General features: G+C 37.7%; 1 protein-coding gene across 2 annotated transcripts in view; it reads left to right on the forward strand.

The window, feature by feature from the left end:
* Window positions 1-13,868, forward strand: part of CEP164 (centrosomal protein 164) — a 54,364-nt gene that overhangs the window by 9,073 nt on the left and 31,423 nt on the right. The window contains exons 5-11 of one of the 2 annotated variants that reach the window (XM_072425577.1): window positions 2,042-2,194; window positions 3,253-3,369; window positions 7,359-7,436; window positions 8,162-8,272; window positions 8,825-9,118; window positions 9,969-10,031; window positions 10,967-11,044. In XM_072425577.1, coding sequence (XP_072281678.1) covers window positions 2,042-2,194; window positions 3,253-3,369; window positions 7,359-7,436; window positions 8,162-8,272; window positions 8,825-9,118; window positions 9,969-10,031; window positions 10,967-11,044 — 894 coding nt within the window. The remainder of the gene's footprint in view (window positions 1-2,041; window positions 2,195-3,252; window positions 3,370-7,358; window positions 7,437-8,161; window positions 8,273-8,824; window positions 9,119-9,968; window positions 10,032-10,966; window positions 11,045-13,868) is intronic. The other variant, XM_072425578.1, reaches the window with a different exon arrangement.

A 13,868-nucleotide genomic window follows, 5' to 3' on the forward strand; every position in this document is an offset into this window, starting at 1 on the left:
TAAGGACCAAGCATGTAGCAACAAGCTTAGATTGCTACCTAAGGCAAAGGCAAAATATTAGCTATTTTAGTAAACAATAGTAAGGCAAATATGAGTCCTCATAAAAAAACAAGGGAAGTAAGCATCTCATATCAAATAAGTCATAGGATTAAATTCCACAGTAAGCTTTGTGATCCAGAAGGGCGCTTCGGTGGTGATGGGGAATCCCGATTTTGGATGGGAAATCCTGTATTTGGATCTCCTCCTAGATGCTACTGCCTGCCACGAGGGGAATGTAGGCGTTGAGGGTCCTCAGGTTCCCAGCCTGGGAGTTAGGGTGATCAATTCCTAGATCCCTGCAGAAGGTTAAAAGGTCCTCTGGGTAATGAAGTGTAGATGTTTTCCCATCACGGCTAGCAGAAAGGCTAAAAGGGAAGCCCCATCTCTCCAGGATATGATTGTCCCTGAGCATGGTTAGGAGCGGCTGCAATAGATGACGTTACTGCAGGGTATGCCACAATAAATCCTGATCAAGCTGGAGGGGAGCACCATCAACCTCAAGATTGCGCATATTCCTGGCATTAGCCATAATTTCATCTTTCAAATCAGCGCCTTCCAGGTGGAATAGAACATCTCGTGGCCTGGACGCTGTACCAGGTTGTCTGGAGGTTCTGAAGGCCCTGAGGAAGGGCGACCCAATATACGGTTAAAGAACGCTTGTACAACCAGCTTTAAATCTGTATCCTAAGTAGCCTCGGGTAGGCCCCGAACTCTGATAATATTCCTGCAACTTTTATTGTCCAGGTCATGAAGGAGACAGTAGAGATCCCTGAACTTTTAAGTACTTTGTAAATTGTGTGTGAGGGCCTCATTATCCCCTTTAGCTTGCTGGACATTTTCATCTAAGTCATCCACTCTGCTTGCCAGGGATTGCAAATCAGTGCACAGGGCTCCAATTTCAGAGCGACAAGTCACCTGAACTTCGGCGACCAGTTGCTGAAAACCCACCTTGGTGGGCGAAAGCTGGAAGTACTGTGGCCATGGGAGACAAGAGTTTTCACCTACAAAGGGGTGTCCCCTGGTATGCTGCCTGGAAGAGTCTAAAGTCCCCAGGTTCATGGGAGGGTGTTCCACCACTACTGTAGCATTAGAACACACCTAAGGTCCTGCTGTAGAGGGGACCACTGTGTCATAAAGGGGTGGGCAAGGAGTGGGAGACCCCTGGGACCCCTGAGCTTGAGTGCTGTGAGTGGGGAAGGATACCCCCTGTCTGAATGCCGCTGGAACCATCTCTTCCAGTGGGGTGCTTTGCGAGGCTGGGGACCGTGACAGTTCTCTGTGAGGAGATACATCGGGAAGAGGAGCCTCCAGAAAAAGCATCAGGACTCACCGGACCCGCGGTTGGGGAGCTTGAAATTCCTGGATCCAGTAAGGGAGAAGCTGGAGGATCCTGCTGCCGTGAGTGGTAAGTAGCAGATGCTTTGTGTGGATCAGATGCGTCTGGATCCCGTTCCTCCTGCTACTGCGTGTGAAGAGAGGAAGCCGGTGCCATTTTGGAGGCCGACAGGGTATCCACGATATTAGCTCGTATACAGGGCTGATCGCAGAGCAGCTGCATTGCTGGGGCGGAGGGAAGCTTCCCCACCTTAGCCCTGCGTGCTTTGCCCATGGATGCCTCAGTAGATGCCCGGGATTTGGTGGATGGTAGTCGGTGCCAACAGGGCTCTAGAATTAGACAGCCATCTCCCGAGCCCGCCAAGCCACACCCCCGGCCTGCCAGTCTTAAACAATTGAGCAGTCATTTAAACCTTCATCACTTGTATGTCATTTTCCATACAGTGGGTTGATGAAATTAAAAAAAAAAATTGGTGATAATTTTATAAATGACAGTTTTATATGCTTTTTTTCAAGTCACCATTAAAATAACTCAATAAATACCATTACATTACATTCTCACATGGCTGTTTGTAAAGCTCTGACATTTTATCGTGTTTTTACATATATAGAAGCTTAACAGTTTCTTACCAGTAGTGAGTTGTATGTTGCCTATTCTTTCTTACAGTCTCTTGGATCTCCACTTGGACCTGTGGGAGGTCTAGCTCCTCTGCGGGCACTGGGTGATTCGACAGGAAGCTCTGGAGGAATGCGAGGATCCCAAGGCAGCAGTGCAGGAAGCTCTGGGGGATTTGACAATCTTTTGGGTGGAACATCTGGTGTAAGTTACTGGACTATTAATGCAAATATTGACCTGTGCTATCCACTACTACATGATTTAGCTTTACATGGAACTTTGTATTTCTGGAGCAATACAATCTACCATGATGAGTAAAATCATTTTGACAATATAATTTTGATGTATGTTAATTTTTTTATTACAATTTTTTTATTACGAATCAGTTTAGCTATATTCACCCTTCTGAAGTACATAACACTAATCTTTCTTACCCAATTTGCATTTTAAATTAATATGCTTATATAACACTCAATACTCTGACGGTGAATAATAATAAATTCTTTAAAAAAATAAGAAGTAGGCAGTTGGTTATATAGGGTATGCAATTACCTATTCCAAAACTGCATGATATGTGGTTTGGTAGCTTAAAATGTACAGTATTAAAACTGTTTAAAAATGATTAATGTAGAGAGAAAGAAAATACCCTTGTTATGTATACACAGTTTGCTTTATCTAAGTAGGTTTATTCACTTGTGACTTTTTCCTGACAAATGAACTAAACCTCCACAAGGCTCTCCGGAGGTTCTGGTGTAGCAAACTGAGAGGAAGACTAAATGGGCTCTTTACAAGGACCTCAGAGGTTTTTTTTTTAGTTTTGATTGAGTGAGCCAATGTTTTAATCTACTACTTTGTTTTTATTATTTTAATCTAATAAGATAGGGCTTTTCCCTATGGGCCTTTTTTTCATGAACTCAGCTACAAACTTTTAAAATGTAATTTACTGCTTAAGACATTACAAGGTGCCAGGCCAAATGTGGTCCTAGCTATAAGAATAAATGAAAGTGCAGTAGATGCCCAGTCAAGATTTTTGTCAAGTGAAAAATATTTGATGCCAGGATGGCTGCACAGTGAAGATCTTAGCAGAGATGCAGTAGGTATTTACCCCTGTAAAATGGAATATTTTATAAAGTACAACTTTACTAAAAGCTAATATTTGTCTAAAGCCACCTAATTCTGTACAGTGTTTAAACTCTGTCTTAAAGGGAGGAAATTTTATTTTGTATTATTATTGTTTAATAATCTTTTCTACATACTGCTAGAAAACAACATCGTACTTAAAGACAACCACAGGAAGACATTCAGAAGAAAGAGTGAGTCTCACGCTACCTGGCTTGGCAGAGGAGGATGAAAATGGTGATAAAGAAAGTGAAGATCAGGTAAGTGGGTGCCATGGTGTGTGTGTGTGTGTGTGTGTGTGTGTATATATATATATATATATATATATATATATATATATATATATATATATAATATATGTGTGTGGTACATTCACACTCACACCTGGATCAGCCAAAATATTAAACCCCTGACAGGTACAGCAAAGTGGGATATATTAGGCAGCAAGTGGACAGTCAGTTATTGAAGGGGTCATGTTAGATGACTGGGTCAAATCATCTCTAAAATGACAGGTCTTGTGGGGTTTTTTTCCAATTGCAGTAATTAGTACCTAATAGAATGGTTCAAGGAATGGCAACTGGTAAATTAATGGCAGGGTCAAGGGTGGAGGCAAGCATGTCTGGCCAGATCCCAATAAAGAGCTACTGTTGCTGGAAAAGTGAATATTGGCCATGAGAAAAAAAGTGTTAGTGCATATAATATATATAGGTATTACCAGCTACAGATCAGTCAGAGTACCCATGCTGACCTTATTCTACTGTTGAAAGCACCTGCATCGGCCATGTGAGCGTCAAAACTGCCATGAGCCAATAAGAGAAGGTGACCTAATCTGTTGTATCGCTTTTTTCTTTTAGCTCACATCATTTGATCAAATATGGAGGAATCACAGTAATTAAGTCACATGGTTACATAGAAATAAATAAAAAAAGTTGTCACTTTAGTAGAATAGCTCTGACAGGGTCTTCAATAGTATTTCTGTGAAATGTCTTGTTTGTACTGCACAGAAATCTAAAGCAATAATTTGTTTTGGTTTCCAAGTACAGCAATGCTGCATTGACAGTGGAAAATTTAATGATCATTTATCTGCTGTGCAGCCTAAACACTGGGACCAATGGGGAGGAACAAATAACAGATTTCTGTAGATTGTTTTTTTATTTTATTGCTGGATGGAACATAGCTTCCAGGTATGTAGACTATTGTCTTTCTGTTCTTCCTTCTTCTGTCACCGTTCAAGAATGGATAACTCAAAATATCAATTTGTTTGTTCGTTACCTTTCCGTATGGCTTATTTTCTTTATTTCTGCAGCCTTTTCAGTATATATTCATTTAGTTTTTTACATTTATACTTTATACTCATTTGTACGATTTGTTGTTTGTCTGGGCAGTTGTTTACCCATTTTTATTTTGTTTTTGTATTTTCCATGTTTTGCCTACATATAAGAAGACTTTTGGTTTCCAATGAGTTTTCTTTATATCTCTACACTAGTTTAAGCATAACAAAAGTTCTTGATAGTTACTTTTATGAGTTTTTTTATTCTCATTCCTGCTGTGCTCAGTGGTTTCCTCCATGGATCTCCAGGTCATTACAGAACACATTAGAGATGTAAGGTTTCCTGGAGGAATCACCATGCACAGTTGGGGACCTTGACAGTCCTGAAATGTTTTTTCAGTTGACTTAAGCAGCGGATTTTGCTTCAATGTAGAGATGAACTGGTGGCATAAAAAAATTTCATATACAGATAGTCCTCGAGTTAAGGACATCTGACATACGGATGACTCCTAGATACGAATGGGGCTTCCCTGCTCACTCCTGTGCAGGACAGAGGCTTGATGAGGGAGGGGGCGGTTATCATGACTTGCTGAAGAAATCTTTTGCTCTTTTGCAACATTTTGTAATTCTTGAATGACCAAGACAAACTTTGCAGTTGTTTCTTTTTGCATATCAAAGCACAGCTTGCCCCAGAAGTTATTGAATGTCTAGACTCCATAAAGTTCTTTTTGTTTTTGTTTTTTTTTGCTTTGCTTTGAATTTTATACAGTAACTGACATCATGCTGCCTAATAATATGTTGAGACAAACATCTGTCCTAATTGCAATTATTACAATATTGTACCTGTTCCGACTTGCATACAAATTCAACTTAAGAACAAACCTACAGTCCCTATCTCGTATGAAACTCGGGGACTACCTGTAAAATAAAACTTCTATTTATTACAAAAAAACGTAAGAGCAAGCATGTTTAAAATACTACTTTTATTATTTCTTGTGTGATGAGATGGTTATGCAGAAACCACTTGGGGACTTGTGAGTTGGCAGAGACATTTCCCTGAAGTTAAAGTATCTGAGCTTCTCAAAATATATCTGGTTTCATGGAAAGAAATCCCTGCAGCACAATATTGGAAATATTTTTCCACCTCTTCCACAAAACATACATCTCTCTGAGACCAGCCAATCACATGGGTCTGACAAACTCAGATAAATGTCTCAAATGCCAATCAGCAACCCTCTATCACAATTTATAGGATTGTTCAGCTATAAAAGGTTTCCTGGCGCCAAGTGGGGTGTTACATTCAAACTCGGCTATTAAATTTCTAACTGTTTACACCAGAATGGGCCATACTGGGAATGCCAGAGAAAAGAGGAATCTGCTTCTCCAAGAGAGAATGTATTAATTTATTTTAATAATTAATTAACAGGAATGATAAATGACCTATGTTATGGGGATCTCTCTTGATTAGGCTAATGTTCATTATAAAATTTTTGTTATATAAAATAAACTTTTATAAAGGAATCCAGCTTTTTGTAGATCACATGTAACCCAATATTGGCCAAATTTGTAAAAAGATGCTTGTATAACTTTTATTAATATTTCCCTGTCTTTCACTTATCAGTATGTTCAATTGTTGTCCATTATTATTGTAACACCATTTCAACAGTTGACTTCAACAAAAAAAAAACAAATAATAATTTAAGGTTAAAACTACAGTGACAACTCAAAATGTGTGCTTACTAAAAATATACTGCTGTTATATACTTTTCCCCTTTTTTAGCACTTTAATTGGGAGGCTTAAAATAAGATATATAATATAGATAAAAAATATTTTTAAAAAACATTAAAAACAAATTTGTAGTATTTATTATAACAACATAGTTCATGTTATGCACGTAAATTAGACAAAATCTGGAAAATTTAATGTGGTGTAACAGGTAAAAAATATGGTTACAGAAAACCATGATCTGATAAGATTGATCCATGATCTGGTAATACTAGAAAGAACCACTAGGTGTCACTTGTAACCGAAATTGTAAGTTTGTTTATCAGCATAGCAGCAACTGTATAGTTTTCTAAAAGCTGGACTCTGCTACCCGCCCATGTGTTACCCATTACTACATTTACTCCCTTTCCCCTTAATGATATAAATCACTAAATAATTTTTTTTAACTTAGTAGATATCTCATTCCTGCCAATTCAGAGACCAATTTTCTTCTCGGCGCTTGTGCGTGGAGTTGGACAGACTCAACGTATCACACCCTGCTTGTGTAGCTTGAAATACTTTTCAGGAATAAATGGATGAACATTGCAGGTTGGGTACAGTGCAGCTGGGTAGGAAAGAGCATGATGATGCTAATAATCTATCAGGCCAGAAATGAGGTAAAATTAGGGAGTCAGTGTCTAGGGAAACAAAGACTATCTTATTTCAATGCGAAAGAGGAATATGGGCTTTAATTGTTAGTTAAAGCAAATACTTTTTAGTAAATTCACTGCAAAGTTTATTACCTGAAGATCCTGCCAGTTATTCTCTTCCAGTTGTAGATAATTGGCACATCCCTATCCACATAACCAAATGCTCATGGAAACCAAGTGTACTATACATTATCTGTTCCAAACTTTATCTTGTAGGCAGAAGGAGTACAGTGCCTAGTTAATAGTAATACTAACTTTTAATGGCACAAGCATTACTTGGAGGTGTGCACAACCTAGAACACTCCAAGATAAAGAGATGTACAATAAAGAATAGAATGTCATGGTAAACTCCAGTGATCAAAGCTGGACCAGTTTTATAGGATGTGTTAAAGTAAATTAGGGTAAAATATATGTCATTTGTCAATATATGTAATGTGTTTTATATTTTACAGAATTTCTTGTTTCTGATTTTTGTCCATATCCCTCTAACCTAAAAATTATTCTAGGCCTGTTTAAAGAATTCTGTACCAAAAATTAAATTAACATCATTTTTTTCTCCTACAGAGCCCTAGGGGGTCTGCTCGACTTCTTAAGAACCTGCATATGGATATTGGATCATTGGGAGGTGGCTTTGAATATGAGGTAGGAATATTTATTTTTTTGCTGTTGGAAGGTTAGTATGGTGTTTGCTGGCTGCTTTTGGAACATAATATGTAGGAACATATATATCACAGATGGACTAGGTCTTTTCTCATGTAGTCTTCTGGAAGGTATTACCAATATATGTCTGATAAGGATCCTTTTGGGCATCAAATATATTTATTTTGGATCCACTGTCACTCCTCCTGTAATTTTTTTATGAGCCATGACCACTGCCATGATTTGGAAACTAGATAATTAGCTACGTTGGAACTGTTATCAGCCTTTTAAAGTGCCTGTACAACCAACATCAGACTGGAAGAGGGAGAAGCAGCATAAGGAGGCAATCAGTTGTGCTGCTGGGCTTATTTGATGAAAAATGACATGGTGATAGAAGGAGAAAGCAGCCTTACAGACAGATTCAAGTTCATCAGTTTTCTGCATGTCGTCCCTTGGTGGGTAAAAAAGCTCCTGTTTACGTATTTCAACTGTGTATGTAGCTGTTTGCTTCAATTTTAGTTTAATTGTTCAACTTGAAAAATCTGGGTAGTACCCACCTTGTAGGACATTAAACACATGTTTTATTGCGTTAGTTGGGACTTGACCTTTTTGTTTTAATTCAGTTAGATTTAATTCAGATTAGTTTAAATAATTTAGTAATTAGCTGGCTTGTACCATGAGTATGTCTGGAAAAAGGCATGGGGGCTTTGTTTCTGTGTATCACCCAGGAGAGTGAACAGAAAGAGGAATCTGCTGCAGTGAGCTGCACAGAAGAGGGCACAGAGCCAGAGCTGCAGAATCTTGGAAAATCTGAGGATGAAGAGGAAAGCCAGAAAAAGGTGCCACTTGGCATGATACCACTTAGTAGTTATGACATGGACTTCCTGCATGTGTGTGAGCCCTATTTTGAGCTTTGCTGCTTTGTAAAGTCACCTGATTTCCCCCAGTAGTCTTGTGAAGGTCCATGTTAACTAGGATGGCAGCACAGATTGCCTTTTTTCCTATACACCAATTTTAGAATTTGTCTGAGCTTGTAGAGAAACGGTATCTGTATGAATGTGATAAACTTATTACTATCATAGTGTTCTATTAAGTATTATATTAAGTAGTATAATCAGTGGTTGCATTGAGCAGCAAGATAGCAGAGCCAAATCTAAATGTTCAGTATTGTGGCAGATTATTTGCTACTGCTGATTTTTTATTACATTCATATGTCAGAATGCCGGCTGTTTGATGTGAGTGGTCAACTTTCTGTCTAGCTGGAGTTCAACTTTTTTGTTTTCTGGTTGTGTGGTTTCTTACTGTGTCTGTTATTTTAAGAGATTTGTTATTTCCGAGCACTTGTATGGTTGTATTGTCACATAGAGAAATATTATCATCAATTTCTCCAGAGGAGATTGATGAGAAGTGGGAATGTGCATCCATCCTCCATTTCCGCTGCACTTTCATCACAAGCCAGCCAAGACTCCAATGTGGGCATTGATGAGACTTTCCAGGCTGAAGAATGTGAGCCAGTGCACTGTGCTTCTCCTGCTGAAATGTCTGCACAGAAAGAAGAACCTTTACCTGGTTCCTTTGACAAAGAAAGCAAGGAGGGAAAAGCATCTGAAAACTCTGCACCTTCTATTGCTGGGGAGTTGGGTTCTGGTGCCAGAGAATGCATCCTGGAACAAGATGAGAGAGATGTAGGAAAAGCTTTATTTTATATTCATCTTGTAGTTACTACAAAGCCACTATACCGCTACTTTAGTTTTCCTGAAAATATGCATCAACCTTATATTCAAGTAGCCAGTTTTCTGTTACTATCCAATCTAGAATTGCTTTGTTAGTTTCCTACTAGCTGTAGTAAATTGTATAAAGCTGAAATGTGGGCTGGACAGCTTCTTCTTTCTTCTTGTCCTTTGTGTATCTTTTTGTGTATTGCAGATCTGTGCAGTAATCTGTCATAACACAAGCACAGTTTGCCACTGTGTAGGAATTTCCTTTGTGACTATTTGAAATAATTTTAAAGTATTCCAGAGTTAAGCTTTAGGAACACTAAGTGTACTATATGTAATACTGTGGTATGTCAGGCTGCCTATACAGAACACCACACAAAAAATGTTTATTTCCCAATGCATTTTCCAGGACGGCATACACAAACTCGGTACCATGCTGGAAATTGAGTTACCAGGTAATTAACTAATTTTCAGTTATAAGCGTGGTCTCCCGGTGGTCATTTACTAATGAGGAAAAATCATATCAGAGTTAGCCGGTAACTCATTTTCCAGGAATCTCCCAAGACCAAATATATGAAATCAGTGCTGTCTTGGCATCAAACGATCACTCTTATTTTATGATACAGTTCTGTACTATTTTACATATTTAAGATGGACTTAACGGAAGGACTATAGTAAAATATGGTGAACGGCATAACCAATAAATGAAGAAAGCTTTAATTGAATGGGACTGTTATAAAGAAGATCGCCAATGATATTTATACAGATCCCACCAAATTGTTTTCTTTCACTGTTTACATGTATTTTTATGTTGCAGGAGTCTGAACCTAGTGAGGCTATAAAAGATGTTCCTAAATTTAACTCTAAACTTGGAACCAAGGTAAGCTTCAAGCTCTAACAGAGTTGCCTGTTTGTATAACAACTTGAGTTTGTCTTGTTTCAGATCACCCTTTTATTTATATGTTTAGGAACTGGAAGAGTTGGTCTAGCTCATTTTGGCTGTTAGTGCCAATCACTGGCCTGATTTAATAAAACTCTCCAAGGCTGGAGAAGATGCACTTTCATCAGTAAAGCTGGGTGGTCCAGAAAACCTGCAATAAATCTGGTCCAGGAATGAAAACATTTGCTAACAAAAAGCAAATTACTTTTAGGAAATCAATTCCAGGTCTGCTGGATCCCCCATCTTCACTGATGAAAGTATATCCTCTCCAGCCTTGGAGAGCCCTAATAAATCGGGCCCAATGTCTTTACAAATCAAGGATTTTGTTTTTGTGCTTCACAGTTTCTTTCATTGAAGTCTATAGTTGCTTAGCTTTCAGCACACATACCACTGTTACTTCACACAACATTTTCTTGCTTACCTGGTTCTATTATGACTGATATTTTGGTATTGTGGACAGGCATATATATGACGTTATTTTTACTGATTAACAAAATAATTTGAGGATTATATCTAAACAAGAAAATATTTGTCTTTGTACCAATAAAGTCACAGGCCTACTATGTCTAATGGTAAATCCAACTTTTCCTCTTGTGTCTGATAAAGTGTCATTTCCATTTCAATATTTGTATCGGCATTTAGCAAAGAAGTTTAATAAATTTGTAAATGTTCTGATACAGAAGGAGATACAATAATATCAGTAGGTACCACACATTGTACCATAGAAAGTTATAATAATGATAATAATAATAATAATGGAGGACAAAGAAAAGAAAATGCTATTTCCTTTGGCAAGTTTAGGCCTAAATAAAGATTGTTGTCGTTACTTCCAAATCCATTAATTAATAGTTACTTTCTTTTACCCCTTTTTCCAGGATTTTCTGTTTGGTATACAATCCTTAGAAAAAGTTCATGACATTACATCATTATCTCCTGGACCTGCTAGCCCAAAAGTAAGCGGCACTCTTTTTCCCAAATATTGCGTGTTACTTTGGAAGAAATATTTCTGTTTGGTAATTGGAGAAAAATATACTCTACAATGATTTCACTATAAGTAGAAATCACGCACATCTTTGGTCATAAAACACACAAAGTATGTGTATAGTTTGTATGAGAACTGTCTGATTTGCAATCCATAGTTTCACATAAAATGGGCCTGATTTATTAAAGCTCTGCAAGGCTAGAAAAGATACTTTCATCGGTAAACCTGGAATGAATTGAAACCATTTGCTAACAAACAGCAAATTTTTTTATAGCAATCCATTCCAGGTTTTGATGGATCAACAGGTTCACTGATGAAATGTATCTTCTCCAGCCTTGAAGAACTTAAAAATATCAGGCTCATTGTGTCAATTACTTCTTTTTGGCCAAGGTTTTTATTCCTAGGACTCAGCTGCTTGCTATCTCAAGCGTGGGAAGATATGGATACCTGTTCATGTGAGCATAATAGACATAAATTAGCCACATACTGACAGAATTGTAACACTGAATATTAAATGAACTAAAAAATTAGATCTGGTTGAACAGAAATTAGTTCAGTCAACTAGCTCGGCAGTATTTTTATCTAAAAAAAAGGTTTTTGATTGGCTGACTCAATGCCACGAGGAATTCTTTTCAATTAAATAAAATAGCAGGGTTATAAATTATCTTTAGATTAGTAGTTTTAAACTAGTGACATGTATTCCCCAAGGAGGATTTCTGCTTTTTTAGGTTTACCTTATTTCATAAAATAATAAAGTGAATGTTGAGCCACCTCTTTAATTAGCCTAGATTAGATGTAAAAGTAAAGAGAGAAGAAAAGAAAGAGGTTTTTGGCTCACAAATGATTTTGAAGGAAAATCGGTGTATTTATACACAATTAGTGAAGCAAACAAGTACAAACAAATCAATGCCCCATACCTGTTTAACAATGCACAGCGTATGGGTAACTTAGTGCCTATACATACGTATTTCTAGCAATACAATAGAATTAGGCAAAAATAATGCAGGGGGACCGTGCTTGAGCTGCGTTGAACCCAACGTATTTTCCTTCCATCCAGACACTGTTTTCAGTATCCAACTATTTTGGAACTTTATGATACTCTCAACATCTGTGTAATTATCTACAACTCCTAGGCTCAGATACAGCCTCTACTTCAACTAAACTCTCGCTTATATGTCACTAATTTCACTACTGCACTTTCATAACCCCTTTCATATCAGGACACCGTTAAGCTTGCTTAACGTTGATTTGTTTATACTTAACTAATTGTGTATAAATACACCGATTTTCCTTTAAAATCATTTGTGAGCCCAAAACCTCTTTCTTTTCTTCCCTCCCTACTTTTACGTCTAATCTTACTATATTTTATAGTAAGATAGTAGTAGAAAGTAGTAGTAGAAAGTAGGGCCTGATTGGAATGAATCTGGTAAAACATTTGCTAGCAACTAGCAAATTATTTGGAAAAATCAACTCCAGGTTTTCTGGATCACCCAGCTTCACTGATGAAAGTGTGTCCTCTCAAGCCTTGGAGAGCTTTGAACTATTTAAAACATTATCTTCCCAAACATCTTTCATTAATTAAAATGAATTTAAAAAGTGGTTCACTGTAATGATTCAGGTAAAATGGAAATCAATAATTACTTTCCTATGTTTAATAAATCTTATGTTGAGATGTAAAGTAAGCAGTGTATTTTATTTAAAAAGTGCATCTGTAATAAAATATAAAATTGACCAACATGAAAAAAAAACGCATGCTGGTTTTCTAAATATTTTCTGTAATATGAATGATTGCAAATGATTAATTTGTATTCCCAACACTAGCCAGCAGATGGAGCTCCAGGCTTATTTTCAGATGCTTTTAGGCTGTCCTTGACTTTTTTACTGGGAAAAAAGAAACACAGCTTAGCAATATCACCCAGTTTCTCTCTGACTGCCCATTTATAAAGTTCCATTTAAAATTTTAATCTTTTCTAATTAAACCCAAAGGCTAACCGCTTGTGCTGTGTCTGTTTAGAAAACCCCCAATGTTTTGTGAATCTGCACCTTGTATTGTATTATGTTCACACTTGCGGTGAGGTTACGTTGCATTTACCGCTACAGTTTAGCATCTCCTTCCAGCAGCTTCATAGGGAATGAATAAGGGCGGCAGTGAGTGGTACTGCTCAAAGCTGCCAGCAGTCACATGTGCAGATGCTGGTTCTTTAGGATCTCAAGACAGGTGTAAACTTTGCCCTCAAATCAATAGATTAAAATATTAATATTAATAAATACATTTTCTAAACTTGTTAAAGTTTCCTTTATTTGTCATCTCTGCCCAAAACAAATATTTACATTTTCTTTATTTCTATATATATCAGGATCTCCAACAAAAAAGGTCTTTTCTGGAATTCTCAGTTCCACCTAATTGGTGCAGCTCTAATAAAGCCAAACTATGTTGTTACAATCCGTGTTTGTAAAATAAATACATAGGGAATCCATCTGTAAAAGAGCAACTCTTGGTTTTGCTTTGTAGGTGTTTTGAGACTGGCTGGCTATCCTGTGCTGTAGGCCACTGCAGGTTAGGGAGCCCTGTTTGTTCTGTTAAACAGCACCTCTTACAGCGGCAGGGGCGGTCAGGCAAACAGCTGTCAGTCATCCACTCTGCAGTCCGTGGCATCTCCATATTCCCTTTGGTTGTGAATGGTCTCTTGGCATTCCCTGCTCTGAGACTGTGTGCAGCTGAAAGGGATTTGGAGGATTTGGTGCTGATGCTAATGAGCAGAAAAGTTCCTGATCTCAGTCCTGTGCTGCCATTG

Source organism: Pyxicephalus adspersus, chromosome 11, assembly GCF_032062135.1.
Source record: "Pyxicephalus adspersus chromosome 11, UCB_Pads_2.0, whole genome shotgun sequence".
Classification (NCBI taxonomy): Eukaryota; Metazoa; Chordata; class Amphibia; order Anura; family Pyxicephalidae; genus Pyxicephalus; species Pyxicephalus adspersus.